The sequence below is a fragment of the Amphibalanus amphitrite genome, unplaced genomic scaffold (genome assembly GCF_019059575.1).
Source record: "Amphibalanus amphitrite isolate SeventyFive unplaced genomic scaffold, NRLGWU_Aamphi_draft 000050F_arrow, whole genome shotgun sequence".
In the NCBI taxonomy this organism is placed as follows: Eukaryota; Metazoa; Arthropoda; class Thecostraca; order Balanomorpha; family Balanidae; genus Amphibalanus; species Amphibalanus amphitrite.
This window is the reverse complement of record NW_024881546.1, coordinates 835,906-862,758: the sequence shown is the minus strand read 5'-3', so window position 1 is coordinate 862,758 and position 26,853 is coordinate 835,906. Positions and strand designations below refer to the sequence as shown.

Below are 26,853 nucleotides of genomic sequence, written 5' to 3'. Positions count from 1 at the left end.
TCAGTGGGCGGTGATTTTAAACTCCCAGAAGCAGACTACCAGTCATATTTCTCTCGATTCGCGCTTGTCAGGGTCTAATCTGACTTCTTAAGTGCTCTGAGCGCACGTACTTTTGTCGTTTTTTTAGTTCGTTTGCGGCGGCGCGAAAGACACCGCCCGGTACTATCACCGGAATCAATCGAGCTCTCTGACGCCTGCGATTGCGATTGTGGCAACCAGTGCAGCGGGCTGGAGAACCAGTTTCACACACGACTGGCGATTCCGCCCCTGCTAATTGGATGCTGATAAGAAATTACTCATATTGCAATAAGACACTCTCGAAAGATCACCTCATTTGGTTCATTCATCTGGCGATTGTTTACGTATGTAGGTAAGTACGTTATATACCGAGAATGCCGCTTTTGTAATGCGTGATGACAAATTGAATATCTGGCTGATGACATAGAGTTATCGGAAAGCATCAAGCTCCCTTCCCTGCTCAAATGAGTTCATTGATGATGGTTTGCTACGGCTCATACACTTCGACACATCGACATTTTCACACATCTCCTGTGTCGTCAATACGCTATATGTCGCTGTGTCTGCCGCGCTGGTCCGTCGTACCGGGCCGGGAGGCTGTCACGGCGTCGTACGGCACCTCCCAGAGGCGGTCAGATGGCATCTGACACGTGCTTGTATTGACATTCAAGGCGCGGCCGTGTAAAAAGGGCTGCCTCCCGTGTCGGACATGGCGGCCGGCGCTACCGTCGGCCACCGGCGGCGGTGGTAGCGGTGGTGTCTGTCACCTGCCTGGGTAGCCTGTCACCTCTGGCTAGGTCTGTGGTCTGGGCGCTGGTGCCTGTCATCGCCGGTCTGGTGTTTGTATGTGTCACTGCTGGGCGTTGATATCTGTTGCCTCTGGGCACTACTGCCCTGTCTGTCTGTCTCTCTGTGTCAGTCTGTTACTGCTGGCTGGCCGCTGAATTCTGCCACAGCTGGACGCTGGCTCCTGACGACGCTAGGTGCTGCTATCTGTTGTCTGGGCGCTGGTGTCTGCCGCCGCTGAGAGCTTAATACCGGCACGACACTGCCCCGCCGTTGGACGCTGTGATCCCGTAGAGCTGTCACAGACCGTTACCGACTCCAGCCATGAGTGCGGCACACGGTCGTGACTCGTGACTTTGTGCTGTGGGCACTGACGGGGGCGCAGGAGAAGGATGGTGAGGCAACTGGTCGCACTGTCATAAAGGACCGACTCGTGGCGGATCTTTTGAAGCTGGCTATTGTGTCGCTCGATGATTGTTGCATTTTCACTGTAAATGTTGATACGTATTGACCAAAGCACTGCTTTTGAGGAGGCGTGGTTGCCAGTCACGCCTTATCAGTCAATAACCTCCGCTGTCCCTGAGCTAAAAAAAAAAAAACAGGTATACGGACAAAACTCCTGGATCACAGCTCGGCGCCACGACGAAATAGGGGTCACGAGACGTTTGGGAAATCACGGAGCTCCAGCAGAGGGAAAGTCACAGTAGCTAGCAAAATCACAAGGGAGATTCGGGAAGGCATGGGAAGTTTTGAAGTCACGAAAGGTCTGCAGGGTCTCAGGAACTTCGATAAGCCACACAAAATTTGCTGACTTGAGTGTTCTGATACCGCTCTCGTACCTATTTCCAGCTGCACATTGCTAGCCTATTGCTGTGAGTCGGCTGCCGATTGTACGAAGCCAGTTTCGGCTCCGAGAGGCGAGCGTGACTGTGATCTCTATCAACAGATTGCCGATCGGTGCAGTGTCGCCCAGTGGACTTTGAAGTTCGACTTATTGACGCCTTTCCTGTTTGATTGGAGACACAATCGTAAATTTGATCGTATTTTTGGAGCGTTTTGCTTTGCCTCGTGTTTAGTAGATTTCCCGGAACCATTTATCAGCTATACCTTTCAGTTGATAGCATAAATAATTGATATGGAGTGGTTCGCATTACCACTTCAAAGACAATGATGTGAATATTGTTGAAAATTATGCATTTTATCCAACAATGAATAGACTTAAGCTCATCATAGATCCCGCACAGGGCCAAAGCTGAGCGCAGTATATCATCCTCACTTCCTGCGGTCCTCTGGTCGCGGAAAAAACACCCTCTCCTGCACCCCACTCTATCGCTGCCGTTGGCCAATAGCGCACACATAATTTATCAGCGACGGTCGGCCGGAAGGCTGGCCGGCTGGCCGGCGCCGGGCCTGGCAGCTCGGGGGGGGGGGGGGCTGACGCGCCGGTCTACAGAAGGAAACTCGGCACTGACACCCACCGGCGGCAGACATCGATTCGCCGCCGATTAGCGGCCACTCAACTGAGGGATTACCGCTGGGTGCCGGCTTCATGTCACAGGCTATGTGGCAGCGTGAGGAGGGGGGGGGCTGCCGAGGGGGTCACTGAGCTGAAAAAATGCGCAACATGACGCTGCTTTTAGCTGGGAGCTGGATTTATGCAGCTTGGGGGATTTGCCTGTGGGTATTATATGACATAAGCATGACGGTGGCCTGTGCCTGAAAATACGTGGCTAAGCAGAACAGCCGGATTTGAGTTTTAACAGATTGTGTAATGAATTGAATAGGACGTAGCTATCGCTTCACACCACAACATTACACAAATACGATGTTAGATAATGTCACTGTGTCCTGTGATTGGTGAAGGGCCAAACTATGTCTGTCTTTGATCTGGATTTAGCATGTCATTTGTAATGGTGCTGTTTGAAGTGTACTTCATACCACACAGCCCCTTTGGCGCCTGTCTCACAGAGCTTGTGTGCATTCAGGAACTGTCAGTCGTTAGGACTGGCGACACCTCTTCTCATTGGACATGTGTGCTCGTGACAGGCAAATAATTGCCATGGCGTAAGGCACTGAATAGCAAAGTATCAGAAATATTATCGTGACAGCGTGGATCGAGTATGCAAATGTGTGCTGACTCTAGCTTGAACTGTATGCTTGATTTAGACCGCTGGTAGATAAACGTAATGGTATATGACGCCTGACGGGCAGAGTTTTGATGCACGAGGCCCTCTCAATTGGATGTCATAACTCTTCCGTTTTACTTTGCAGTAGCGGATTTAAAGCATGCATTTTTGGCTTTATGAAAGCAAATGCGTTGGATTTTATGTTCAGCTTCCATGAAATTGATGAGCTCGTATTCCTTTCTGACGACAATGTGCACCAATTATTATTGTAACCTCGCAATAAAACTCAGAGATTTAGCATGATACCGCCACATTTTCATAATCAGGTATTGTAAAATCATACATTGTGCCAATAGTCATTTCACAGAAGAAAATTTGCAATTGCAAGACAATAGGTTTGAATAATTCACTGCATTGCGCCAGTGATGTTGTTTACCCTACACTGAGCGCCCACTGCCCAATGCCCATACACTTGGATATGGTGATAGCTTTCTATGCACGGCCGCAGTCCCCGATTGCTCGGCCCCTTCGGATGAGAGCGAGAGGAAGATACTTTTCTATGAGGCGATGAAGTCACCAAGGAAAATCGCACGTCAGGGGATTGGGTACATTTGTGCAGTAAGCGTTCATGACACCCGACTGTAAGGCCATGCATAAGCTGATGTCTTATCCGGAGTACCATCCCAGTCGCTCTGAAAGTAATAAAGTCTGCTGATAAACGCATGTGATCCCGAGATGATGAGCCGAACCACACATTCCATCAGCCTCAAAAGCTCCGCAGGGACGGGTAAATGGGCCGTCTGAGAGTGTGCCATCGGTGGCTTATTTATACATGCGCCGGTGCAATGTTCGTCTATTGCCTGACGCTGACACGGTAGCACGACACGACACGTGGTTACAGCGCAACAGCGCGCCCGGCGCAATAAAGATCTGTGTCGAGACACAGCGTAACCGCACATAACCTCACGCATAACAACATAATCCGTCGTCTCAGTCGTGTGCCCGTAATGGGTAGCGTCCGCCAGCCTCAAGGCTGAGTCGATTCGACAGTGGATATCACTTCTATACATTAATAACAACCATATGGAAAAATGACATTGTCATAGGAACCATCTGATATGAGGAGCATTAGGCTGTGGAGGGTGACGCGACGGACATGGTATAACACTAGAGCGGTAGCAATGGACCAAAACGACATACGGCACTACAACATTCATGCGAAAATGTATTAGTCCTGCTATGCAAATTAGCTCGCTGCTGCAAGATCGGCTACTGACGAATGGCCCTGCTTTTGTGCCGACAGTGTTGCATACATAAATAACGTCGAACTGACGGCACGGCAGCACTCCGGGCACCAGGAACATTGCTGCCCTCACTCCGCAAAATGTGAATTGGAGTCCCTCGCCGCGGTGGGAGCTGCACTGTTCACTTACAGCCTTTAATGTCAAATATTTGCAATATTGCTTAACACGGAGACAATCAAATTCAAACATTATCTTTTTTTCTATCACAGTTTGAATGAACACTATAAGCTTTCTTTAGAGATCACCTGTCCCGGATGAAGCAACGTTTCAAATAAGTGATTTATCGCAATCACTCACTTCTCTCAGACACACCCACACTTGCCGTCGTTGGCCCTTTGGGGACCGATTCTGCAGCTAGACTCTTCTCGTCAGCTCGGTCACCGCGCTGCCGCCACAGCCCACTCGCCGCCGCCGCCGCCGCCGCCGCTGCCGGGCCGCGATCACCGCTCCGTTCACCACCCGCCGCGCCGCGCCGCACTACGCCGCACCACTCCGTCATCGCCGCCGCCCGGAACGCCACTCCTGCGCCACACCACGCCGCACCGCGCCCGTCGCTCGCGCCCAGCACGTGCGCCGTTTTTGCCTGCGCCGTGCGCGCTGCTGCGTCGGCCGTGCGCAATGGCACCCTTCCTATCATGTCCGCTGCGACACTTTGTCAGTCGCTACTGCCTCATCGCGGCATTCTATTGCAATCACCCGGTCCCACTCGGCCAGTGACGTCACGGCGAGGTCGCTGCACGGCAGTCGCTGATTGGTCGCCCGCTGGTCGGCAGCAGGAGGCTCCTCCCTCGCCGGGCCGGCGACAGTTTTACGATTATTTTACGACGTCTTTCCCAGTGGTGAGGCCGCACGTGAATGCAGCTGGTTCGCGCTCAGCCCGGAGCTCACCAGGTAAGCTCGAGCCACCGGCCGCTGCTCAGATATAGGGTGCGCGTGCACACCGGGAGCTTGTTGCAAAGTGCGTGCGCTGTAGCAGCTAATTTGCGCTGCCTCACAATGCAGTCATCATCTCGCTTGGAAACCCGACTCTGTGTCGCCCGTCCGACCCCTGCCCTAATTGCGGTTAATGCAACGACACGCCGGTAATATATTTACAGAGCTGATGCCCAGTGCGGTAATAAATGGACGTTTATGGCCGTTTTATGCTGCAGTGCGGTGTCGCAGCGAATAAACTGCGAAATTGTGTGACAAGTTATGACTGATTCAAATAGTGACGTCCAGCTTCTGTGCGGCAGCATGGCCCCTGCAAACAGTGCTGTAAATAATAGGACACCGTAGCTGTCACAGCCCAGGTGTTTGGCAGTATTATCATGTCAGAAAAGTCCGTCTTTAGCCGGCATGCTGGGTTGTCAGTCACCGGTGGTATATTTGCGTTGCACGAGCTATTAGATATGTCGCGTGTTACTAGTCCATTGTCGAGCAGCTTCTGTTCTGCAGTTTAGAGCTTCCAGCCCGCAATGAATGCAGGTCAGAAAACTTGAATTTCCAAGCTGCCTGCCACACCCAGGACGATAAAATGAAGGACGATGTACTTCCTTTCTTTCAAGAAGCCATCTAAAATGAAGTTAGAATTGTATAAACATATACCTTTAGGTAATAGGTACATAGGCATCTGTGTACCAATTCATGGTAGGAATGCAGAGTTCAATGACATTTAAAATTATAATCATTCTACCCAGCTCTAAGACATGGTGTCTAAGCAAGTATCCGTCTGATATGATATGAAACAGCTCTGTTTTGCAATTAATGTGGGTATGACATGCTAAAGGTATTGTGAAGTGTTTTGACATTAAGACGTAAAAAAGATAAATTGTTCAGTTGTGCCGAGCAAAAGCAACTTCGTTGGGATGCAGACGAGGATTCCAAAGGTTTGGAGTTGACCAATTTTGAATTTCGAGTACATAACAATGACGAGGCGCGCAGAATATCAAGCATTTTGTCTTTGATTGATCTTGAATAGCTTGAGGATAAGAAACGCTCTCATAGCAGCCAAGCTTGTTACCGGGTGTCCCAGAAAAAAGTACCAAATTTAAATTAGAAGTACAAATAAAAATATGCGCGTGACATGTAAAATTTTAACATCAATCGAAAGCGTGAATCATGGAAATTATGTTGTATGGCTCGAGCGCTCTGTCAGTCATGAAGCCGTTTAATACTGAACAAAAAACCAAAATAGTCGAATTTTATCTTAACCCGCGCCCCACTGGGGGGGGGGGCTATTTATAGCCCCCCTCCCGTTTTTCTGCAATAACTTCCAAACCGCTTGACGTATCGACGCCAAACTTTCAGCACCTTCGGCTGCATCAATTTGACACCTTGTGTCAAAATTTGAACTTCGTACCTACCATAGGTCAGCCGGAAATGACGTCAGAGTGACGTCATGTTCGGCCGATTTCGACGCAAAACATTGAACCACGGCAATCGCTCCCAAGAGCTCAGTTTTTAAGCTAGATCCAATTTCTTTGCATGAGCGGACTCAGAATAGACTGCGCTATCAAACTGCTATCTCGGATTTTCGAAATTTTGAAAATTCCGAAAATTGTATATAATAAAATTCAAAATTTATATTTTTATATTTTTTTCAAAAACTTTTTGACTTTTCGAAAAAACCGGAATATATGTGATAGAACGCATTATTATGACTAAGTCTAGCAAGTTTTAGCTAAATATCTTTAAAAATGGCCAAGTTATACGCATTATTGCAAAAAATTAACAATTATTAATTTTTCAAATCAATTTTTCAGCACGAGTTTGACATCGTACGCCAATATAAATAGCACCATCGTGTTCCTGAGCTCAAACTGCATCCAATAGACACCTTTTTTGTTGAAAAATTATAACTTCAAAATTTGACCTTTTTTGACCTGTAAATGACCTGACCTGAGCTAAATTTGACTCAAAATGACCTCGAATGACACAGATGACATCAAATTCGAAATGTTTGGCCTAAATGGACCATAAAACATGTGTCACGTGACCGACGGATGATATAATATTTTCGTGACCTGTGATGACCTGACCTTGACCTGAAAATCAAAGTACAAGTTTGGTACCCTCAGAGTATCTAGAGCATCTGTTCACGAGTGTGTGAACCAAAAATGAGCCTGATCTGACTTGTAAGACGGCGGCCAGAGCCCAAAACGTGAAGAATCCAAAATGCTAATAATTTTTACTTTGACCTGACCTGTGACGTCATCGGTGACCTCGAGGTCAATGAAATTAGGTTTCGCTCGACAGTTTTTCCGGGGCTATCAGACGCCGTTTGAATTTTGACGATCGGCCCAGTAGTTTCGGAGTTAGGAGGGGGGATATGAATAGCCCCCCCCCCCCCAGTAGGGCGTGTTATACGCAGACCCCAGTGGGGCGCGGGTTAAACACGGATCAGCCGTTTTAAGGCAAAGGCAGTATCGCAGACATTTTAAGGTCCGAGAAGCTCCAACGATAAAGACCATACAGCGTCTGACTGAGAAGTTTCTGGCAGAAGGGTCCATTAGTAACCAGAATGCTGGAAACAGTGGTCGGGAAAAAACATCTCGCAGCCAGGAGGCCATACGAAAGGTCGCAGAGCAGGTTGGTCAGACGCCGAAAGTGTCGGTGCGGCGCCTCGCGTCTAGGGTCGGTCTCAGCAAGTCCTCCACTCACAGGATTCTCAAGAAGGATCTCGCCTTATCTGCCTTTAAGCTTAAAGTGTCTCAAAAGCTGTTTGCTGCGGATTTTGAGCAGAGGGAACAATTTTGCAAATGGTTTTTGGAAAAGTGCACAAACAACCCAAACTTCTTGTCTTGTGTTTGGTGGTCTGATGAGGCCCATTTTCATCTGAACGGGCAAGTGAACTGCCAAAATTACAGGTTTTGGGCGGAACGGCCACCAGAGGAAGTTCTCGAGGCTCCGCTGCATTCCCCGAAGGTGGCTGTGTGGTGCGCGTTGAGCGCGCAGGGAATCATCGGCCCATTCTTTTTTGAAAATGGTGCTGGCGAGACGGTCACTGTCAATTCCCGGCGCTACCTTACCATGCTTAAACGCTTTTTGCGGGCACTCACAGCGAGTTGTGCGGACACCCTGAACCAGCAATGGCTGCAGCAAGATGGCGCAACGGCGCATACATCACGCGCCAACTTGGCCTGGCTGCACGAGTGTCTAGAGGGGCGTGTCATCTCCCGACGGGCCGCGGTGACCTGGCCGCCGCACTCTCCTGACCTCACGCCCCTCGACTTTTACCTGTGGGGTTATCTGAAAAGTGTGGTGTATCAGGAGGCACCAGAAGACCTAGCGACACTGAAACGGGCGATTCGCGCGGCCATTCGCGCGATTCCACCTTCCGCATGTGCTCGGGTCGCAGAGGAAGCCAGGTGCAGGGCGGAGCGGTGCCTGGCCCAAGAAGGCAGGCACTTCGAACATGTGCCGGTGTGAGTGACAGGAAGGAGTGGCATGGCCCATTTGTAGCGCAAATAAATCTCCATGGAACTGGCTCGCTTTTGATATGCGTTTAAAGCATTAGTGCCGAATAACAAAAAATATATTGTCTAAACAAATGTGGTACTTTTTTCTGGGACACCCTGTATTATTATAAAATGAGTTGCGGCAAAGCTTTTCACAGATGCACTAATATCGCATCGTATATGAGTTACACATATGTCATCCGTGTCATTTGAGCCTTCTCAGGTGTATCTTGAAAGCTGTCGATCACCTCGACTCTGCTTCTTGTTCTATGCACACTTCTGCGTTTTTCTATGTGCACTTGGGTGATAATGCAATGCAACATGCTTCGCTCGTCTTCTTCAATTATATACCCTGGCTGCTTGCAGCGATCTCAGTCTGACCTTTACCCTATCAATTGCTAAACCAGACGGATTACTGCCGTGTTGCTAAGGCGACTTACCATTAGTCGCACTAATGACTTCCCGAAACCGATTGTATTGGCTGGGAAATTTCGGTCGCGGCATGCTTCCTTTCGTCAGTTGATACACCAAGGCTACACAACTTTTTATCAATTGGCTCAGTTATTGCTTTAAAGTTGCACCAGCACCTGACTAAAATACCTCAACGAAAAGTGCTGACTACGCGAACATGCATGGTTGGCTATATCATGACATGCAGCAAAGATGTTTTGTTGTGCAGTAAAAGTGTGTTGAGATACCACCGCTGTTCAAATGACGAAATTTCATGGGGAACATTTCTGCTAATGAGCACGTAGTTAAGTAGACATCATTTCACAACGGAATCAGTTGTTTCTTCGTGTCCGTTAGAGTTTTCCTGCTTGCTCAGTTTTCTTGGTAAATGTGACTGGAAAGGAGGATATATGAAATTTATCATGGCCGCTCATATGAAGGGCTGTAGAGGCCAGGCGTTCTGAGGTGACGTGCATCCATTCTCCGCGAAGATATATATTTTTAGGGCATGTGTTTGAGGTCACATATCCATGTGCAGGCACTTTTATGGCCCCACCACATGTCACAATTCGAATCCATTTACGGGGAGTGATTCTACCAAGAAACTAGACAACGCGTTGTCTTACATTTTGCAACATGCTGAAGCTTCTAAAGATCGAGAACTCGCAAAGCATTTGGCCCGTCGACAAACTGCTCTGCGGAATAAATTGTGTCATTGCAGTAGAAAACAAAATCTTCAATGTTTCATGGCTGTGCTTTTCATTGCTCAATGCTCAACAATCCATTGCAAGTTAATTGAAGCCAACTATCCTGCTGAGCTAGGCATCATAATCACAGGAAGCACGCATCAAGCTTTTTTTTAATTGTGAGCATTGATCATTGCCGAGAATCATGTTGGCAATCTGGTCACTTTTACAACTCAGAAAACACCTATGCATTTTCTCCATATTCCTACAGGTCATCACTCAAAGCGTCCGTGACATACGTGTAGAGCGTTTTGATATGAGTTCAAAACATAAGTCACGGTGAATGATAATGATAAAATTAAATTGCAGTCTCACGCCCACGAAAAGTGTTTTAATGGCTGCTTTTAGATGATTACCAACAAATATCTACAACTATGAACTCCTGCCGTTACATTTGCAGACATTTTGTCCGTTGCACTGGGCGTCACCAAAGGTCCTATATAGAGGCGTCCCACGCTAAGACCACCTGTGTCCACAGTGACATCATTTAACGACATCATGTACCGGCCCGGGGGTGGCTGATCGGCCGCCACGCCTACTGGTGAGGTGGGCAACTAATGGATGGGAACCATGGGAAAGGCGCGTCGCCCGCACCCCAAGAACACGTACCGAGAATCTGCGGGCCGCGCTGTCAGTTAACCGTGTTCGTTTTATCATCAAGTCACGCTAGAAAGGCCTGGACAGCCATATATGTAAGTACAATAATATCATAGCACGTAAAGGGAGCCAAGGCGGCTCGGGGCCTTCTTAGGCAGGTAGGCATTGCCATAGATAGGCCCGTGAAATAATTCTAGCATATGGAAACTGACCAAAAGTTTTGAGGCGACTGACCGTCAAGGCTGGTCAGAATGGGTGATGTCTGATGATGAATGGTATTATCATCTTCTTTTCTTGAATCCTTGGTGCTGATTTCCTCTCATATTCTGCGGAAGGCTGGGAAAATGTAGGCATGGATAAGAGCCATTACTGAAGAATGAAGCTCAAATGTTTACTTTAAAACATTGTATGGCATGGTTGATGCCCTGCACGGATTTCACCAGTAGCAAATTCAAGCGCCTTTGCATCATGTCATGCACAACCGAACTTCAATCTCTCTCTCTCTCTCTCTCTCTCTCTCTCTCTCTCTCTCTCTCTCTCTCTCTCTCTCTCTCTCTCTCTCTCTCTCTCTCTCTCTCTCTCTCTCTCTCTCTCTCTCTCTCTCTCTCTCTCTTTCTCTCTCTCTCTCTCTCTCTTTCTCTCTCTCTCTCTCTCTCTCTCTCTCTCTCTCTCTCTCTCTCTCTCCCTCCCTCCCTCTCTCTCTCTCTCTCTCCCTCTCTCTCTCTTTCTCTCTCTTTTTCTCCCCCTCTCTCTTTCCATCTCTCTCTCTCCCTCTCAACAGATTCATAGATGATATCGGAACATTTGTTGTTTTTATCGTAAGTTATCTTTCTAATGCATGTGTCTGAACAGTATACATGGGCTCAAGGCACGAATCTAACATTGATGGGCCTTGCGTAGTTTCCCTGCCGAGATTAGGTATGTACTGCCAAAACATCAGACATACCCTACAATAAACCGTGCAAGAACGGTATTCTTTCCGGAAATTCCAGTGACCTTTAATTATCTCAACACTCTGAACGAAACTCTGAAAACATATCAAGCTATTGCGGATAACACGAGGTGCTTGTGGATCCGGCAATAGCTCCCGATAACGACCATGATTGTTGACCACGTCGTAACCTGTCGTCTGATGACGCGACAGCGGTCCTCTGAGCCACCTGTCTGCAGATGCAGGTCTGCCCAGCGTCCTCAGTGGCCGCTGAACAACGCACGGTAGCCGGCGAGCGTGTAAGCCGACAGACGCGATCACTGATCAGCCGTGGACCCGTCTGAGCCGCGACCGCAAACTGCACTGAACCTCCACTGCCCGACGTACTCACTCCTTGCGAAACTGTCAGTTGCAGTGCAATAAAATGTCCGGCCGCGTAAAAAGGAACGTATCAACTTGTTTGAGAGTTTGGGACTAGTCACTTCCCGCTGAATGAGGTCGTGTCTTTGCCCGGCGCGCTCGCACGGCGTGGTTTTTGCGGCCAACGCGGCGCTGTGGTGACGAGATGACGTCACTAAGTGTTGTTCATGTGGGCTATTCCGAGACAAACCGCGACCACACATGTCCTCTGAGTCAGTCGTGTTCGGCGCGGCGAACACTCATTACTGGAGGTGTAGGTCTGATTGGACATCGATTCCGTTTGGTTTCAGCCCGCAATACCGTGGTGCGGACCACCATCAGCCGTTTTATGGGCGCCGTATTTTTCTCATTGGTCACCGTTGGAACGGTTTCACCGCTCGGTAAGACACGGTCGTGTCCGCCGGCTGAGCGGTACGGACCAGTATGTCGGGCCACACGCACAGTGCACTCGTCCATGTAGCTTTGCAGCGACACGCGTCTGACATGACGAATCGGCTGCAATCCGGCTGCAGACCTGCCGCGTGTGCCGCCGCCGGTGGCCCCGCGCCGGGCCGGTCCATCTGCATATGGTTCCGACCCTCCGGAATACATGAAATCGAATCTGACCGCAGCTCCGATCATATGTGATAGGGTGGCGGTACCCGGAGCCCGGCCGACTCTGACCTCAGGCTCAGACTGCACACAGCGACAGGCCATTTATGCTGACAATGAATGGATGAGTTTGGCTGCTGTGATAAACGTTGACCATATCTCTCAACGTCACATTTTCAACCTGTCATCGATGATCGATAATACATGCACTTTAGCTGGCCGTGAACGAGTGAGAATATTTTACAATTGTGCGACGTGCGTCCCTGTTCAGGAAAAGACCTAGCTCAACGTTCAGTTACCACCCAAGGCCTGGGATAACAATGCCACTAATTGGATAAAAAATCAGGAAGTGTAATCTCTCATTCATCATTCTGGTTGCACTTGTGGGCCGCGGTTGGGATAGAGAGCACGCCCTGCCCATAACTCATGAATCATTTTATATTGTTTTTAGTTGACATAAATGACCGCTCAACTAATGTGTCTATCGGTAATGACAGTCCGCAATGGATGTCGGAGTTTCTTATGATCTTTCTTTTACCTACCTGTCGCTTTGGTGACTGGTGATATCATTTGGATCGGTGCCAACTCGCTATGACCATTGGTGATCTCCAGGTCATGAGTGGCTCGTAGGACGCTAAAATCATCTGACATTATGCTGTCCTCCCAGCTGTCTCTAGGGTCATGTCACTAGGCTCATAGGCTGGTCAGCAGCAAAGCAAGAATCGCACTCCAAAACTGGAGAGGTTCCAAGAAACAGTCCTGTCGAAAGTTCACTCTCGATGATGGAGTATGCGGTAGACATACAGATTTGCACACACATATGGACAGACCGACAGACAGACGTACGTACAGACATGCAAACATCAGCCACGTGATCAGATACTTAATTATGAGTAGAAGACAGATACTCAGACAGTACAAATGACAAATAATGTTATGAGTAATGTATTACAATTAGCTAGTACGGACATTTTGACAGACAGCCCGATAGACCGACCAGCAGCACATCCCGGACCTCCCAGTCCCCCGACCGACAGCCTTCCCGAGTCCCGACCTACTGATAGTTCGACTAGCAAACTTCCCCAATCCCCATCCTCGGACCGCCTTCCCAAAGTCCCGTCCCTCCCCCTCCCGAACAGCAGCCCTCCCAAAGTCCCGTCCCTCCCCCTCCCGATCAGCAGCCCTACCAAAGTCCTAATCCCCCCAATCAGCAGCCCTCCCGAAGTCTCATCCCTCCCCGCCCCCCCTCCCGATCAACAGCCCGGCCGGCCAACAGTCCTCCCAAGTTTACCGAACCGCCCGACCGACAGCCGAAGTTTACCGAAGGCCTGTCTGTCTGTGACAGTAATGCAGTCGGTCCCAGCGGCGGCCGGGACGCTCCGCGAACCATCCCCGCCCGGTGGTGGACGCTCCACGGACCCTCCCCGCCCGGTGGACGCTCCACGGACCCTCCCCGCCCGGTGGTGGACGCTCCGCGGACCCTCCCCGCCTGGTGGACGCTCCGCGGACCCTCCCCGCCTGGTGGACGCTCCGCGGACCCTCCCCGCCTGGTGGACGCTCCGCGGACCCTCCCCGCCTGGTGGACGCTCCGCGGACCCTCCCCGCCTGGTGGACGCTCCGCGGACCCTCCCCGCCTGGTGGACGCTCCGCGGACCCTCCCCGCCTGGTGGACGCTCCGCGGACCCTCCCCGCCTGGTGGACGCTCCGCGGACCCTCCCCGCCTGGTGGACGCTCCGCGGACCCTCCCCGCCCGGTGGTGGACGCTCCGCGGACCCTCCCCGCCTGGTGGACGCTCCGCGGACCCTCCCCGCCTGGTGGACGCTCCGCGGACCCTCCCCGCCTGGTGGACGCTCCGCGGACCCTCCCCGCCCGGTGGTGGACGCTCTGCCGGCCCTCCCCGCCCGGTGGTGGACGCTCCACCGGCCCTCCCCGCCCGGGTCGCTCCGCCGGCCCTCCCCGCCCGGTGGTGGACACTCAGCGGACCCTCCCCGCCCGGCCGGCACTCCGCGGACCCTCCCCGCCCGGTGGACGCTCCACCGGCCCTCCCCGCCCGGGTCGCTCCGCCGGCCCTCCCCGCCCGGCCGGCACTCCGCGGACCCTCCCCGCTCGGTCGGCGATCTGGTGACCCGATCTGGCCGCCCGCTGTGTGGTCCTCCTTCATGGTCCGCTCGTGACGGCCCGTCGGCGCCGCCGCCCGACCAGACGGGCCGACGTCGTATCGTGATGGTCCTGACCTCCGCTGACGGATTTTTATTGATTGGCTCTGCTAGCTCTGCTGAGACGGATGCAAATGGATGGGCTCTGTACGTACTGCTTTTAGGGGACCTGTTTCGTCATTCCGGCAAGGCATTGTTTGATTTTTATTACAGTGGGGTCACCGGGTACATGATTCATACTGAGGAAATTCGCCTTCGTCTCATAAGCCGGGATAATGAGCACAAATTGAAGTATTTCAAAATCAACGAAATGAGGGATTCTCTTTTATTCCTAATCGATTGAGATCGCAGCATGTTTTATCAGACATCGTTTCCCGACTATGCATCAAGACATTTTAAACTACATACAAAGTTGTTCTTCACAATGCCATTGCCGTACCCGGTGCCGCATTTTTGCAATTACCTACCATAACCTCCATACACAAAAAAGCCTCTTTGTCATATATGAAACCATATGCCTACTTTTTCAGCTAGCCATTGCAATCTATTTACTCAGGTCGCAGACATTCCACGTTCAACTTATCAATTAGGCTGTCACAAACAGAGCTCACTGTTAAACTAATAAGCAGCATAAACACGTTAATGAAGAACTTATCTCTGGCCATCGACACATATGCGTGCTTTATCAGCGAATCAGTGGACTTCTGATAGCCCATAGAGCTCATGGTGGCTGATTCCTTAGTTGGGCATGTCTGACGCCCCCTGGCAGGTGGCTTTCGGCCTGTTGACTGTACCATGACGCATACGTTAACGTTGTCTTGGTAAATAGGTCATAAAATTGATGGGCGTTGACCATCAAAGTAATGAGACCCTCATTATATTGCGCATAGTTGGTAGTCATATACCTACCAGAATTTCACACAAGAAGGTGTTGTGAAACGCGAAAAGGAGTCAGGGAAATGCAGCGAGCTTTGTTGATGGTTCAGGTGATTGCTATCAGTTGATGCGTATTAATGTCCTCAGGATTATTGGAAGCTCAGTGGATTTTTTCACCGGAAACACGTAGTTGGTTGGGTTATTGTCACCTGAAGTGATAATGCTCATTTCATGCTGCTTTGGTTTAATCAGGGATCTGGCAGAGGTTGAGTCGCTATACATGCCTGGCTCCGAGTCAAGGCGGCTATTCCCGAGCAAAGTGGACCCACCATGTATGTAGTCTGTTCCCATTATGTACTGAGCATGTGGCTTAAGGACAAACAGCGCTCTACCGTACTTGAAACAACACGCCACCCACCAGGCTGGCACGAATAGAAACAAAAACACGTAACTCCGAGCTTTTGCAAATTGCAGTGGAACGATACTTGTATCAACTTCGTCTCACGTTACCGCGGTAGTTGCCATCGGGCATTCCGCCCCCCCCCCCCCGGCAGCTGCTGGGGGGGGGCGTTAATAGCCCTCAGCCTATAACTCGAGACCAATAGGTGCAGCGCAACGCGCGAGGCTGCAAGCGAAAGAACGGGACAAGACGCTTCGGATTAATACTTGAAAGTTGAATTTCGAGGTCACAGATCGGGTCAAGGTCAGGTCAAACACCTGAAATTGGGTTTTCAGTAGCCTACGAGTAGACTTTAGAACTTCATACTGGGCGTCTCTCGTCATAAACTCTGTCAAGACTGTGCACTATCTTTCATATAAGTGCTTCGCGAGTGCCAGATCCATGTACGGGTCAGTCAAGCATAGGCCAGGTCAGAGCAATCAGGTAGAGACATATTTCCGAAAATCAAAACTGGCATTCGCAGCATATGACACATGTTTATGTGTACTTTTTGGCATAGAGCACGATTGTGACATTCATTTTATTATACAAGTACGTATTCGGTCGAAAAAGATCAATTTAAGAAACGTATTACATCGAACATGCCGTTTTTGGTCGAAAACTCAGAAGTCATGGCGTCACTAAAACCTCAATGCCTCATAAACCTTCCCAACATTTTTTTTTGTGTGTGAAATTTGGTCATAATAAACTTCCGAGCTTTTTCCTATAAGTAGGTACCCAGAATTTGGCGGGCCTGCGACGCGCCGTCTTTTTAGCTATAGCTAAAAAGACTGCGCCACACTGTATACAGTGTGGCGAAAAAAAAAAAAAAAATGGAGGCATTTAGCATCCAGCAACTCGGGGGTTGAGTTTGGAGGTCTGGATGTTTTGTAAAATGAGAAAATGAGCCCAGGCCATTGGTTAGTATGATGCGTTTGCTTTTTGCCGCATATATGAGCTTTTGGCTGATTTTCATGACATTTTTGGTATAATGTGGCTTCATCGCTTGTTTCCGATTAGAATTTCTGTTTCCAAAATGACGGCTTGCTAGTGGTCATGTGTAGAGAAGGTTTTTTTTGCGGCTAGCATGGAAGGCAAAGTAATTCTTATCTTGACTGATAGCTTTAGCAACAAATATGTGTTTATTTATTTATTCATTTATTTATTTATTTCACATCGTAAGGCAATTCCGCTGCATAGAGTGGCTATTGTCACAGGACATAATATCGCCCGAGTCTTCTTTTCTATCTCATGCTTTCTCAATTGTGAAATAATGTTTCGATCATTCGTCAATGGTCGGACAAAATTTTCAATGAAGCCGTTGCTCAGGCTTAGTTTGCGTGTAAGTATCCTCTGATGCTTGCTTTGCACATAGGCATAATGGCATAATGCCATAATCGCATAATCTTAGGCATAATGAAAACTTACTTTGATAAGCGGTAATAAAGGAGCTACTCGCATCTTTAACAGTGCCTGGCTCAATTGATGTTGACAAACATGTCACCCGCTAAATCTGACGGCTGTCTCGGCGCTATCAACCCACCCTGTCAGCAGAGGTGTCCTGTCAGCTCCGTCATAATGACACGTGGCAGGTGTTTTCCGACGGAACCAGACAGCCTGGCACCTGACCTGTCACAACAGTCCTAGAAAAAACAGCGTGACGGATATTCAATCTGTGCCAGGTGGTGTCGGCTGAAGCGCCATCTTTCACCACCTGGCTCACAATTCAGCTCACACCAGCTCACAACTCAGCTTAACCACCCTTGTGGCGCAGTTGGCAAGTGCGTTCACGTTTGGTGTGGGAGGTCCTTGGATCAAAGCTGACCTCTGGCAGCGTTTTCCTCGGCCGGCTCCTACCCAGGAGATGGCAGTAACTGGGGAGTGTTCGCTCGGTCGTGGGGAATGGGGATTAACGCTGTGCCAGTCAGCGCCCCCGGCCGCAGGTACACGGGCCTGATCCGCCTTTAAACAGATCCTTCGGTCCGGTGACATGTCCCGAGGGCACGGCCTCGCTTCATGTCCCGGAGCAGCCCTCTGACCTGCCGGGCCCGAGAAATCGGGATAGCCCCAGCGTGCGCACCAGTGCGGTGCCACCTGGGGTGCGTGACAGGAAGCGTGCGGTCAAGGCTGTCCCGCGTAGCGGGTGCCGAAAACGATTCGTAGGGGAGAGTGGGGAAAGATGCCCAGGGTTTTACTATGTCATATATTATTCGAAAATGACGATCGGAAAGCAAAAACTTGTAGTTTCAACGGAAGCCGACATCATTTTTCTCCAAAAAAGTCACACTTTCGTGCTTGAAATATGATAACTTTTTTTGCTATTAAGCATTTTCCTGAAGAAGTGAAAGGGGTATCTTACCCCGCAGGGTGGGAAAGACGCCCCCTGGCGTTGGGTAAGATGCCCCCTGCACTATAAGTGACATAAATGGGCACGTGAATCGCCTGAACGAATCAGTAGTCCCTTCGGGCCTGCAGTAGACACCAAACGTCATCGTAAGGGCCCTCAAAAGTAGTCGTAAGGGGCTTCAGAGGTCATCGTTAGGGCCATCATAGTCCAGCGCGGCCAAACAAGCCTCTGTGGTGGCGTTCGGAGACCACTGTGGGGCCCTTATAGGTCTTCATGATGCTTGAGGGCCCTCGAGCCCATCGTGGGGACCTCAGATGCCAGCGCGGCCCGTGGAGCCAACGTGGGAGCCCTCAAAGGATGTCGTGAGGGGCCCTGGAGCCAATAATGTGGCCCACAGAGGCCGTCGTAAGGGCTCTCAAAGTCAGATGCCGCCCAAAAAGTCGCTGTGTGGGCCGAGAGACCGGCATGGGGAGCACCCGACCGTACTGGACTCTCAATAGTCCCAGATCGGCTTTTGTCTCTCATCACAGGTATGTAATAAATGATTTGACGGGCTGCTTGATGGACAGCCTACGGATTTAAGGGGGCGTCTTTCCCCATCAGGACAGGGGGCATCTTACCCCAAGGTACCGAGGTAACATTAAATCAGTACAATTTGTTAGCCATGAAACTACACCCTGAAACAAACTGTTTGGGACACAGTACACGCATGTTAATTTATCACGACTATAGCAAGGGACGCAAAAATTATCTACTTTCCTTGATATTTACAATGTTTTGACACCAAAATATTTTTTGAAAGCAGCAAATAAAAAACATGCAATCACCAGCCAGCCGTTGCCCAACTGAGCCTAGCAAATTTTTGTGCAGTTAACCCGGCACCGCCTGGGCTATTTCCGTACCCACATCAGCCTGGGGGGGGGGGGGTCGGATCCGACCCCCCCCTGTTATCTCGAGAACCAATGGTCGTATCGAGCCCCGCGAGGCGGCGTTCGAAAGGTCTCTACGAGACCTTCCCAAAGCACTCTTAAGATTTTAAGATTGAGGTCAACTTTCGGGTCAAGGTCAGGTCAAAGGTCAAATTCAGGGGTTTTGCATGATTAGGCTTACGGACAGCGGAATCGATAGCTGCTGCTCGAAAATCACCACAAATGACCTCAAAGACCTAGTGAAGGTACCATGTGCGTATAGGGGTCATACTAAGTACGGGTCAAGGTCAGGTCAGGTCACGAAAGGTCACGGTTTTCACTTTCTGCTACATGGGCGTGCGACACATGTTTTATGGCTTATTTTTCACGCCAAATCCGATGGTAATGGTTATATGTGACCTCAAGTCACTGTGCTGGTGATAGGTGTGCATTGAAAGCATAAAAAATCGTTTATACCATACATAACTAAACGAGGGCTAAGAAAAAAAGTCAATTTTTCAACTTTTTATTTTTGACATAAAAATGCACTTTTCTAGACGAGCTTTGTCCCAGGAATCTAGTGGTGCCATTTGTTTTCACATGCGATGTTCAGAAGTGCCTCTAATTCGCGAAAATGCTTATGACGTCACCATTCCCTATGCATGTTGGAGCTATTTTTTACAATTTGGGGGTCAAAAATCAAGATAGAAAGTTGAAATTTTGGACATCTAATGTTCAAATAGAGCTCTATAACATATATTCCGGTTTTTTGGAAATTCTCAAAATTTTGGATTTTATTAGCTGTTTTCTAAAAAATGTAGTTTTTTGAATTTTTAGGGGTGAAAAACGCATTTTATGGAAAATCTGAGATAGCCATTTTAAAGAAATCGTTAAGCTGCGTCTTTTCATGTCCTTAATTTGCAATTTGCTTAAAACCTCGATTTTTGGCGATTTTTTAAACATTTACCATTTTTTGACTGAAAACGCCATGTAGTTACACCACTAAAATCGATATAACTCAGAAATTTTTGAAAATTTTTTCTTAAAAATTGCACAGAAGACGTCAAATTGATGGGGAAGAAGGTATGCGAAGTTTCAAGTTGATAGCGCAAGCGGTTCATGAGTTATTCAAGAAAAACGGAGGGGGGGGGGGGGGGTCGGATCCGACCCCCCCCCCCAGGCGGTCGCGGGTTAACAAGGCAGGCTTCCGCTTTACGCTAAGAACATTAATTTCCAGGTTCGATTCTTTGTTTCGCCGCTAGAGGGGGTGGGGCGTCTTTCCCACCCTGGGCATCTTACTCCACTCTCCCCTACCACTGCCGTGTATATAGTGTACTAACCCTGTATGAATGTGAGCTACTAACGACAAAAAGCCCGGGTCGGGCACCAAAGATATTAAAAAAAAAACACAACTCAGCTTACAACGGTTCACAACAGCTCACAGCTAATGCTCGCAACAGCTAACAATCAACTCACAGCAGCTCACAACTCAGCTCACAACAGCTCACATCTCACACATTGACCGTTATTGCCGGTCTTACGACTGAGAGAGGGTCAATATTCACTATCATCTTTTCCGTTCGCCTTGATTTTATACTTTTATCGATATGACAGGTCGCCGAGAATATAGCAGAATTATGTTGAGCTTACTGGTCCTTATTATCTACACCGGTTGAAAACTGACGATGTTACTATTTGCGATGTGAATTTTTGTTTGACCTAGCGAGTCATGGGCGGCCATCGATAATACACTAAGACCTTCTACTACGAAGTTACCTTCCGATGTTCTGATTCTTCATTTCTTTGGATTTGGCTGCCACGCAACCCTGGCTGCTGGGTATTCTGACTGAAGAAGCCGATACGAGCAGAACATCGCCATGCAATGCACGGCGCCTCCAGCAACAACCGTCTCATGATTTAGTTCCGCTATAAGAGACACACGGATATCGCTTGCTGTGAATGTTAAAAAGCAATGGGCGTCATGTCCTGTGCCCACGAATATGAGGCTTATACTATGTGCGGCATCGTAGCTGTAGCCCGCTTTTCATTCCACTAATCATTGAGCCTAGCCTGCGCTCTTAACCCTATTCCTGGCGGGGGGGGGGGCCTCAGGAGCCCCCCCCTGAGGTTTTTTGGTTATTTCTCCCAAACGCGTTGAGCTAGGAATATCAAATTTTCTGACTTTTCCTAAAAGGCTTCTACGCAACATGTCTGAAAATTTTGAGTTGATCTGACCTCAGGTCAGGTCACCAGAGGCGGTTTGGTGACCCTACCTCAGAAAAGTTTGCAATCACGCCAGAGCTAGAGTTTTTGACCGATCAATTTCTTCTCTTCAGGCTTTAGTTAGGGTACCAGTATGTGCAATTGGTATATCTCGGAATTTTGATATCGGTGACCTAAGGTCAGGTCAGTTTCGCGACCTCCCCATTATAAGTCAATGGGGGAAAAATCAACTCCCTGTTTTTACCACTAAAACGGGTCGGAATGGCCCCATATACCATACATGACTTCATATACGATCAACCTTCACTACCTTGAGGTCTGTTTTGCTGTTGGGCAGCTGTGAGGTCATGTGACGTCATCAAAGGTCACCAAAGGTTTTTGGCCAATAACTCCGTACAGGAACAAGATACAGACACGTGGATGGTCTCATTGTGTTCAGCTCGTCAAGACGCATCGAATGATATACATGATGACCTCGAGGTCACGTGACCTGAGGTCAACCTTTGACCTTGACCTTTCGAGGTCAACATATATATCATTCGATGCGGATTGACGAGAGGATCACGATGATGCCCTTAGTTTGTTCCTATCTTGACTAATTCGAAAGTTATTCGAGAAAAACTCTCTCCATATCTAGCGCCGCCATTTTGACTTTTTCGACCCCTGTGACGTCATCTTTGACCTGACCTGAAAATGACCTTTGTAAAAATTGTAGATCCTGACCGTGCGCATCCGATGCTGTTTACCGTTTGTCGCTGCGATGTGTAGTTTTTGAGATCTGAAGGGGGGGGGGGGCGAATCGCCCAGTAAACATGACGACGTCGGCCCGACGTCGGGCCGAGGCTCGGCCCGACGTCGGCCCCACGTCGGTTCAACCTCGGCCCGACATCGGCTGGAAGTCGGATATGCCCGCATGTTCCGACGTCCAGCCGAAGTCCAGCCGACGTCGAGCCGACGTCGGGCCGAGATCGTTTGCCGAGGTTGACGAGATCGTTTGCCGTTGGACCGACGGGGCCGACGTCGGCATGTTTATTGGGACAACGCGCCAAAAATGTCAACCGGCGGCGGGATTCGAGCCCCCCAGTCGCCGACGTCGGCATGTTTACTGGGACAACACGCCAAAAGCATCAGCCGGCGACGGGATTCGAACCCCGTGTCATTCGAACACGAGGTTAGTGCGCTAACCACTACACCACGCTGCCGGCTAACGTATTAGGTTTGTTTTGTTGGGTTATGCCCTTTCGGTCTGACAAGACCATTTCAGAGCCGGAAGGATCATAGGATGGAGACATTGGTCTTCTTGGCGAGCACCCTGGGTCCAGTTCATATAGAGTCCCTGGTCCCATTGCTGTTACATGACACTTATTAGAAAGGGCGACCCCACAATGGATTCATATAGCCACTCTTACACACCTGCACCAACGTTTCCCAAAGTGTCCCTTTGATAAGTGGCACTTTGGCAAAGTGACACTTGCCGACTGGCCTTTCTATTATTCTATATGAACTGGGCCCGGCCCTGGTGAGTTGCCGGGGCTGAGCCTGACCAAAGGATAGGCCGAGCAGCCCGCAAGCACTCACCGCACCCGGCTACGGGCGAGCTCGGCTTACGGGCAATCCCAAATGGGATAAAGTTTCCCGTCCAGTCCGGATCAGGGGGTAGCGGCGTGGAGGAAGATTTGAGTTTCCTGAGGATATTTTGAATACAGAAGCTCTTTATGAAACATGAAACATGCATTTTATATTATTTTAACGGTCAAAACAGCGGCCGATGTCGGTCCGACGTCGCCCCGACGTCGGCCCGACGTCGGCTGGACCTCAGCAATTGATCTCGGTCCGACGTCGGGCCGACGTCGGCTGGACCTCGGCTGAACGTCGGAACATGCGGGCATATCCGACATCCAGCCGACGTCGTGCCGAGGTTGGACCGACGTCGGCATGCGGATGCCGAGTTGCCGACGTCACCCCGACGTCGGGCCGACGTCGGCATGTTTACTGGGCGCCCCCCCCCCCCCGCCAGTTTCTTGTCCCGGCGGAGCCCGCCAGGAATAGGGTTAAAGGAATTTACCACACGACATTGCGCTGGATATTGCTAAATGTATGTATATTTTTAATTAATCGACCCGATGCTATATATAGTAAATACTTCTGACAGCATGATCGGTAGTTTATAGAGGAGAGAGACACTCAAACAGTGGTTCAACTGAAAGGAAATACAATGTTTTGAGCGACAATGCATTATACATAGGTACATACATACATGATGGCCTCTAACTTACATTGGGTATGACATTATTTATTCATTATTTATTTATTTTGATACTTCCCAATACAATTAATGACACCATTCACCCTTGAAAAGAAAAGGGGAAGGCAGTTCAGAAAAAATGTGCATTATCTATCACCTATGCATGAGCAATAACAGCTCCACAACAATAATCAACGAATACAAAACATGTCCTAGCATGTATACATGCACTTATGAACCATGACGGTGAGACGGTGATATACCGATGATGGTCACACCGCACACCCGGAAAGTCACATTGGACATGACGACAAAAACTTCACTTTTACCCGAACTTAACTGTGGTAAGTCCCACAAACTAGCAACCAAACAACACAAACAATAGTGACCAAATCAAGCAGCCCTGGTATACTCCTTCGGTGTCGCACGGCCAAAACCAATCACGGAATCCAATTCCCCACACTGCCTCCAGTCGCATGTGGTTGGGGGGAGGGCTACTCGTGACCTTACGAAACGACCTACCGGCGCCGCGCCGTGTCGGTAAATAGAGCTCCGTAAATAGAGTAAATAGAGCTCCGGCCAGAACCTCTCTGTCGTGTGCCGCACTCCTGCTCGGGGTGGCTGTGCTGGAACAATGCTACGCAGCTTTTCCATGCCCATAATAGTCGGTGAATTATTAACGTCAAATGGTTGATCGAGTAGGAGAGACCGGGGAAAAGTGGCCACCCGAAAGGTTTTCTCGATGCCGGCGCTTCACTTTTAAACTAATATTTTTGTACCAATGTGATCCTTGTTACTAAATTGCCTTTCATTTCTACGTTTTATTTCATAAAGACGATCACATGAAGAATATATTGACAAAACTTTAAACATATGAATTTGGCCACTTAGTACTTAAAACCATGGGGCAAAGCAGATACCGGTGACTGCTACTACAGCATTTTAGGCGCAATTTCAAAAATTCAATGACCAAATTCAAAACGTTCACGTGCATTTCGAATGTAAACTTTTTGAATTTGGTCTTTAACTTTTTGAAATTGCGCCTAAAAAGGTGAGATGTCTGCACCAGCCAGCTGCAGCCGCGGCTAGCTGCATCCCACGGCTATGGGGCGGGGCGGCTCCAAATATCTCTAAGAGCACGGCTACGGCTGTAGCCACGGTTGTGAGATTTCAAGCTCAGTCTTAGATACTGAAGTATAATTTTTTTAACGTTTAAACTTACATTCTGATAAGCAGTCTAACCGGTAAAAATCACGCTAAGGATGCCCAGCAACATTGAAGTGGTGAAGCCTGTGCAAACCTGTAATGGTTTCATCATTTGCTATCATGGGTAAGGGAGCTTGCACACCTGTACAGATGACTGATTATATCAGTTGTTCCTTCATCAGCTTGACAACTTCAGAAAATGTATGTTGCATTGTCATATCCCTTTCAAATCTATCTTACCTGGTAATTAGATGAGCACCTTACAGCTATTGAAGACAGGCGTTAAATAATTATCTCAGATAATATAAAAAGAAATAGCATCTATAGGCTTCATAAAATATTACCTAAATTAACCCGCGCACCGACGGGGGGGGGGGGGGGGGCGGATATCCGTCCCCCCTGAGGTTTTTCGCGGATAGCGGGAAAAGAAATTTGGTACGACTATTCTCTCATCAATTTTGCACATGGTGTGCAAGTTTGAACCTCCTAACTTTCAAGGTCAGGTCACCAGGTCACTTTGAATGACCCAACCTCAAGTCACTTTTTTGCAACTTTGTCACCGTGCCAGAGCTACAGTAGATGTCGGAGGCCTTTGAAAGTCGCAGGATGTTATTAGGTCATTAGTAGCTACAATTTGTATATCTCGGAATTTTGATGTCGGTGACCTAAGGTCAGGTCAATTTCGCGACCTCCCCATTATAAGTCAATGGGGGAAAAATCAACTCCCTGTTTTTACCACTAAAACGGGTCGGAATGGCCCCATATACCATACATGACTTCATATACGATCAGCCTTCAGTACCTTGAGGTCTGTTTTGCTGTTGGGCAGCTGTAAGGTCATGTGACGTCATCAAAGGTCACCAGCGGTTTTTTGCCAATAACTCCGTACAGGAACAAGATACAGCCGCGCGGATGGTCTCATTGTGTTCAGCTCGTCAAGACGCATCGAATGATATACATGATGACCTCGAGGTCACGTGACCTGAGGTTAACCTTTGACCTTGACCTTTCGAGGTCAACATATATATCATTCGATGCGGATTGACGAGAGGATCACAATTATGCCCTTAGTTTGTTCCTATCTTGACTAATTCGAAAGTTGTTCGAGAAAAACTCTCTCCATATCTAGCGCCGCCATTTTGACTTTTTCGACTCCTCTGACGTCATCTTTGACCTGACCTGAAAATGATCTTTGTAAAAATTGTAGACCTTGTCCGTGCATATCCGATGCCGTTTACCGCTTGTCGCTATCTTGCTTCGTTCTCGAGATCTCAGGGGGGGGGGGGGGGGGGGTGGTCATCCGCCCCCCGTCGGTGCGAAGTTGGCGCAGACCCCCGTCGGTGCGCGGGTTAAGTTGGATGTATTTCTTGATTTTCGGCAAGCCCATTTACATAATGCATAAAAACTTGCGCTATTATGTTCAAAAGTTGGCAGGGGACATGCACGATAAACACTCAATGCAAAGAATGAGAATGCTTAGATAAATTTCAAAACGGTTATGAAGTAAAATGCAGTGGCGCAGCCAGGGGGGGGGGGTCAGAGGGTCAGTTGACCCCCCCGAAATTTCTGTCAGGGGCCCGCTCGAGAGAGAGAGAGAGAGAGAGAGAGAGAGAGAGAGAGAGAGAGAGAGAGAGAGAGAGAGAGAGAGAGAGAGAGAGAGAGAGAGAGAGAGAGAGAGAGAGAGAGAGAGAGAGAGAGAGAGAGAGAGAGAGAGAGAGAGAGAGAGAGAGAGAGAGAGAGAGAGAGAGAGAGAGAGAGAGAGAGAGAGAGAGAGAGAGAGAGAGAGAGAGAGAGAGAGAGAGAGAGAGAGAGAGAGAGAGAGAGAGAGAGAGAGAGAGAGAGAGAGAGAGAGAGAGAGAGAGAGAGAGAGAGAGAGAAAGAAAGAAAGAAAGAGAAAGAGAGGGGGATGTCCTAATCTAATCGGACGAGCCCGCTTCGAGAAATACCTACTGGGACACCACGGGCCCCCGGGAGAACGGGCCCGGGCCCCCTGGGTGGATGGGACCCGGGCCCCCGATGGATGGTGTCCGGGCCCCCGGTGGATG

At 49.2% G+C, this 26,853-nt stretch overlaps 2 protein-coding genes across 3 annotated transcripts in view; both read left to right on the top strand.

The window, feature by feature from the left end:
- Positions 1-26,853, top strand: part of LOC122377760 (homeobox protein abdominal-B-like) — a 93,189-nt gene that overhangs the window by 49,833 nt on the left and 16,503 nt on the right. The window lies entirely within an intron of this gene.
- On the top strand, positions 570-14,582 carry LOC122377785 (basic proline-rich protein-like). Its single transcript, XM_043358202.1, has 4 exons — positions 570-649; positions 1,654-1,676; positions 4,632-4,802; positions 13,669-14,582. The coding sequence occupies exons 1-4, from the start codon at positions 570-572 to the stop codon at positions 14,580-14,582; spliced, it is 1,188 nt and encodes a 395-aa protein (XP_043214137.1).